Here is a 6000-nt window from a genome sequence, read left to right as displayed (position 1 = left end):
TATATACTTATAGATTATATAAATTTCTTTTCATTAGATCGGGTTTGAAGCTGAATTAGTTTGATAGCATACCTGAAACAGATAGTCTCCACTAAGAACAGAATTGATTTGTTTCATATATCACATGCCAGTACTTTCTGTAATAGTAGAACAGAACGACTTGTCCTCTTAATTCTTCCCTAGAAGAATGTATACTAGGCACATCAGAAAAGCCGGAAGTAAATACATTATTGTGTCTGAAGATCTGAAGTCCTCAAACCTTTAGAAACTTCGCTTGCTTGAGGTTCTGACACAAAAACAAAATTTCTCAGGGCCTTCATGCTGGGCTGTTCAACAGGCATGTGAAGTCTGTGAGTGCTGGAAAAAATCTTTTCTAGTCTTATTCTGGGCTGCCCCAAAAGGTCCAGTACTTTCAGTATCTTCCCTATTAACAAGCTCTGTGGAGCCACCCTTCAGTCTCAAAGATCCTGCCACAAAGGGTTGATTGCAAACTGTCATGAAGGATTTCTCCTTTGCCTCATGCAATTCTTTGAGTGGGAGACCTCAAAGAATCATAGAACAGTTTGGGTTGGAAAGGACCTTAAAGATCATCTAGTTTTAATCCCCCTGCCACAGGCAGGGAGTCCTTCCACTAGGCTAGGTTGCTCAAAGCCCCATGCAACCCCTTGAACACTGCCAGGGATGGAACATCCACAACTTTTCTGGGGCAACCTGTTCCAGTGACTCCAGAAAAACAAAACCAAACTTGAGGAAACCAGAACAACCTAACGTAGTGAAAGCCATTACTCTTGGAATCCTTCAGAGAATGACTGGTCAGCATGTTCCCCCCCGTGGAAGTTTCGGAGAAGTACACTAGAACTTTCCTGACCTCAAGTCAGCAAGTATCATTCGGGCTTCCCAAAAGAAATGGTCTGAACAGCCCATGTCTCTTCCATTTTGTACGAATAGTCTTGAAATGTTCAGGAAACAGCCATTTACTTCTCATAAAACTTGCTGTTCCTTTTTTGGGAATCTGATTTTAGAAACACAAACTGCAGTATAATTAACAGCAGTATTTTCCAGTTAACCCTGATCATTTGAGTTACATTTACTTTTTTCAGTTTTTCATGAAAATCATAATAACCGATGCAAACATACTGAAGATATGTGGGCAGTTGTCATGGAAATACATTGTTCTTTGGGAAAATAAGAAAAATGAACAAAAAATCAGTTTAGGTCAACCTAAAATTTAAATGCTTTGTTTTGTTTCCAGGAAAGAGTTAATGATCTTCAGTGTTGGGACAACTATAAGTAAATCTAGAAATGTTTTTAGAGAGACAGGAAAGTTCTTCATCTGATAGCTACAGCTAATGACTAAGATATATGATTGGTAATCAAGGCCTCTCTGTGAGTGAATGAGGAAGAAAAACTTAGGTTACTCTTGCTGAATTGGAATAGCTTAGGTATTTTAAGCTGAACGTTATGATTAATAGTTACTGGGAGGAATAAAAAAGGGAGGAAATAAAGACCTTCCACTGGTAAACAGCTCAGATTACCTGAAATAATGTAAAAGGCTATGAGCAAATTTCTTAGCACAGCATTAGACAGGCTATAAATGGAGGCCAAATTTGTTCTTCTAGTTTTAACACATGCACAGTGTTTAAACAGAAACCCAGCAAGACACAGTTCTGTAAATTCAAATTACAACCAGGTTTCAGTTTTTTAATGTTTTATCAAAAGTAAAAGCAAAATTGATGTAGCAACTGGACTTACGAGTTGTTCAAAGTAGTGGAATATCACAGGGCTTGGCTTTACTTGAAAATTTCCTTTCTGCTCCTCAAGAGAGAACAAGAAAATTTATGGGGGTTTAATTTTAAAGATTACTTCTGGTAATAATAATCTCTGGTATAGTATGCATCTTTTCTGTCTAAAATAGCTTAATGTTGAATATAATGTTGTTTTTTAACCTCTGTGGATCACAGTGCAGGAGAGTAAGCTGTTTTTCTCTTATGTCTCTATATCTGATTCTTTGATTCAGGTATGTTATGGGAAGAAGAAAGAAAATTGAAGTAAAAATCTGCTTTGGCTATGGTTAAAATATCAGCTTTTAATGATTATATATCATATTTATAGACCAAAACCTGGTATTTTCTGCTTGAATAACTACACAAAAGAAGGAAACCAAGACTTTGTGTCATTCCTTGTGTATTTTCTGAGAGAAACTAATCTTCTCATACAACCTAATCTAGTCATTGTCAGTATAAACTTAGTTAATTTTCCAGAAAGGTATCATAGTTACAATTTGCAATCCCACTGTAAGGCTGTGTAATCTTAGAATATGTATGCTGCAGAGCAATGCAAATTACTATTTAATATTTCCCTGCTCATAACAGAAATAGTCATAAATCCATTAACATCATCTGAGTTAGAATTTACTAAACTTATATTTCTTTATTAATTGATTTGAGTAGTATACTTAGCTCTTTTTAATTTTTATTTTTTTGGGGGGGGGAGAAGCCACATATCTGGCATATACAAATCCTGACCAACTGTTTTTCTTACACATCATCAGTCAAATTTACTGTAGATTTTATCTCCAAAATACATGCTGACATTGGCAGATCACACATTGAGTTCCTCGTATTTCTTGTCTTAAGTACTTCTTTCCCACATTTTGGGGTGATAGGAAGTACCAGTTTATCCTTGGTCAAAGGCTTGAATACTTTACTGAGTTGTGTTCAGACAGGCTGTCAGATCCACACAGAATGATACCGGTCATTGTGGAATTCTGCCATAACATAATGTCATAATAATTTCAGTTATTCTTCCAGTTTTATGCCTGTGTTCTGGGACTGTTCAAAACTTAATGGTAGTATACATGTATCTGCACAAACTAACTACTTTTCCTAGTATGATAATAAATATTAAGCTACCTCCTTTCTTTATAAATTGGCTAAAGCCAGAAATTTGTAACCCAGTAAGTATTCGAGGTGTCTGTTATCAAGAATGAGTGCTTTTGCTCAATATGGAAGCACATTTTAAAAATAGCAGTCTGAAACTTGAAATCTGTCCTATGACTCTGGAACTGAACTGGTAATTTTTTAAAGCCTTTTCAGTAATTAGAATTAACAGACAATATTTAGAAAAATAACTTCTCATATGGTGGGCTGTCTGTGAAAAGTAGTCAGTTACTTTAGTAAGACTGAAGAAACCAACTCAAAATAGTTGTAGTCCTGTAAACGTGGCTTCCAATAACAGCATTGCTTAATTATGTATCTGCTAATGGCACTTCATTACTTGAGTATCTTAAAATTAAATACTTTTTTAGTCCCTTCTACTATGTAACTATCTGGTAGTGGAAGAGTTGAGAGTTGGGTGTGTCATGTTTATCTTACATCTTGCATAAGACAGTGTAACAGCATTTTAATATAGGGTTAAAATATATATAGCAACTCATTAAAATTAGTTAACAATAATGTAAAAACCAGCTGAACTAGGGAGATGTAATTTTCACATCTGTAAACAGCAAGCTAGAAGTGGAAGTCCTGAGAAAGAAAGTACCCATGCTGTGTGACATATGAGTCAGACCCCCAGCTGCTTCTTCTGTCCTAGTACAGAAGTCGGATTCCTAGTAGGAATCTATTGATTTAAATAGCAGGGCAATGCTAAAGTGGCAGTGCCACTTCTGGTGAATGGTACAGTTGGGAATGTGCCTTCTGTTGGGTTTTATTGGAACATTAGGCCTTGTAGAAGGCATATCCCCAGCTGCAGACTTCCTCCCGTTCATGAAGGCATAATCCATGTGCGGCACAGCAGTATGTGGTGAGACAGACTGAAGAGTTGTCTCGTTGTTGCTGGTGAAGTATCAAAAAGAGAATGGTCTAGAATACAGGGATGCACCCTTCCTGATTAGAAAAGCACACCGGCACGTTTAGACTATTCTTATAATTTAAGTTTCTGTGTCTTTTCATAGCTGAATGTTTTCCTGTAAGTAGTTGCTTTTTCAGTTGAGGATTTAAGAAAGGAAATGCCCCAAAGAATTTTAGTATCCCTATATAACTGTCTATTAAACTTGTTAATTAAATATGCCAAGTTAATTTAATTTGGGATACATCAGTCTACTTTTTTCAGTAGTTAGCATTGACCTATAAAAATTGAAAGGTGATAAAATCCAGAGACTTTACATTGTTGTGGAAGAAGAATCTGAGGCTCATTCTAAACCCTGAGTTTTTCCAGAACTGATACCTTGCCCAGAATTCTGTTGTAGAGAAAATGTGAATCCATCCTGCTTCACGTATATCCTTCTCCTTATGAGGTATGGCAGTAGCTGCCAGAATGTCACAGAATATTTCCCCTATCCAGTAACATGGAGAAATGTGGTTTAAATTAAATGGAAAAGATGTAGTTAGCTTGCTAGCAGACTAAACTGAAGCACAGAATGGCAATGATAAATCTTTTTTTTTTTCTGCCAACAGCCACTCAACTATGAAAAAAAGAAGTCATATACACTTAATATAGAAGGAGCAAATACTCACCTTGATTTCCGCTTTTCGCACTTGGGGCCATTCAAAGATGTAACAATGTTGAAGATCATTGTTGGCGATGTGGATGAACCTCCGCTCTTCACTATGCCTTCCTATGTCATGGAAGTTTATGAAAATGCGAAGATCGGGACTGCTGTTGGCACAGTAACAGCACAGGATCCTGACACTGCCAACAGTTTAGTGAGGTACAATAAGTCAAATTTATATGTGATTGAATTTCACCAGCTAAAGGGTTAATGAGATCTTGGAAGCGTGAAACCATGTCTTTTATCTTAGTACGTAAAGGGAAACAAGTCAGAACTGTGTCCTGATCACTCTGTGTGGATTTGATTTAATAACATAGTCTTCAAACTGTTGTTGCTTTGCGCTGCAGTTGCCATCTAGCCATTGATCTGAGCAAAGGTCTGTGTGCACTAGTTCCTGTAACAGCACCTCTCCAAACGGCTCACAGAACAAGGCCGGTATATGTTGCCATGTAAGATAAAATGGTGCAATTCACTTGCCTGCTGCCAGTCAGTATCCTGCCACTGGTTGTAAATCTGTTCAGGATCATAATGCTCTTTTTCCCCCATCATGCTTGTATTGTGCTGGCCCTCTCCATGCTTGCCATACTGTAGATGCCTCAGGAGCTTTTGCAAGACAGGAACTGGTTTAGGTATGCCTTTCCTCACAGACAAACGGTGTCATTTTTGCAGAAGTGTGTTTGAGGAGAAAACCATTATTTTGTAATATGCTTCAATTTTAGTGGGGTGTCAAAATAATAGAATGGGTGGAATAATGCACCCCACTGATGTTGCTAGGTATATGTCATGGTATCTCCAGTTGTGAGGTCTAGGGCAAAGAGAAGTACTGAGATCCAAGCACTTGCAGCATCAGATACGTCATTTGAGAACTAAATGAGTATGTAACATACTAGGAAGAAAAGATTTTGATAGTCTTATTAATGAAATACTTTCTTAAAGAATGTTCTCATTTGCTTTTCTGGCCAGAATATTTTTTATAATAACAGAACTGTTTTGGAAATAGGTCATGTTCTGAACTAAGGAAACTAAATCAAGCTGGAAGTACCCCCACAGCAAGCTTGAAAAAGCACTGATGCCAAATATATACCAAACATATATATATATATGTATTTATATATATGGATGTTAATTTGACAACTTCTAAATTTAAGAGCATTTGAATTTAACCTTGAACACTCCAGAACTGGGGTTTGAATTCATTGCTGGTTTACAGTAAAGTTTTCAGTTACATATTTTCAGCTATAATAAGATCCAATGACATTTTTACTAGCTTCATTTGTGGGATGAGTTACTTTCTAAACTGACATGCAGTGTCAAAATTTTGTGGAACAATACATGAGTGTCTTAAAGGTGGCACTGGATTTAAAATGTTTCCAAAAAATTCTTCATGAAAACATATTTGATGCTATTAATTTTTATGACATGATATATGTAGTCTTTTGGGAAATCATATC

At 36.6% G+C, this 6000-nt stretch overlaps 1 protein-coding gene across 1 annotated transcript in view; it reads left to right on the top strand.

The window, feature by feature from the left end:
* LOC104402447 (cadherin-18-like) overlaps window positions 1–6000 on the top strand; it is a gene marked incomplete at its 5' end in the record, with an annotated part of 30336 nt that overhangs the window by 2034 nt on the left and 22302 nt on the right. Inside the window, one exon of the mRNA XM_010010326.1 lies at window positions 4455–4708. Within this exon, the coding sequence (XP_010008628.1) occupies window positions 4455–4708 (254 nt within the window). The remainder of the gene's footprint in view (window positions 1–4454; window positions 4709–6000) is intronic.

The sequence above is a fragment of the Nestor notabilis genome, unplaced genomic scaffold (genome assembly GCF_000696875.1).
Source record: "Nestor notabilis isolate BGI_N333 unplaced genomic scaffold, ASM69687v1 scaffold5972, whole genome shotgun sequence".
Lineage (NCBI taxonomy): Eukaryota > Metazoa > Chordata > Aves > Psittaciformes > Psittacidae > Nestor > Nestor notabilis.
The sequence above is the reverse complement of the archived record's forward strand: the minus strand, read 5'-3'. Positions and strand labels throughout refer to the sequence as shown.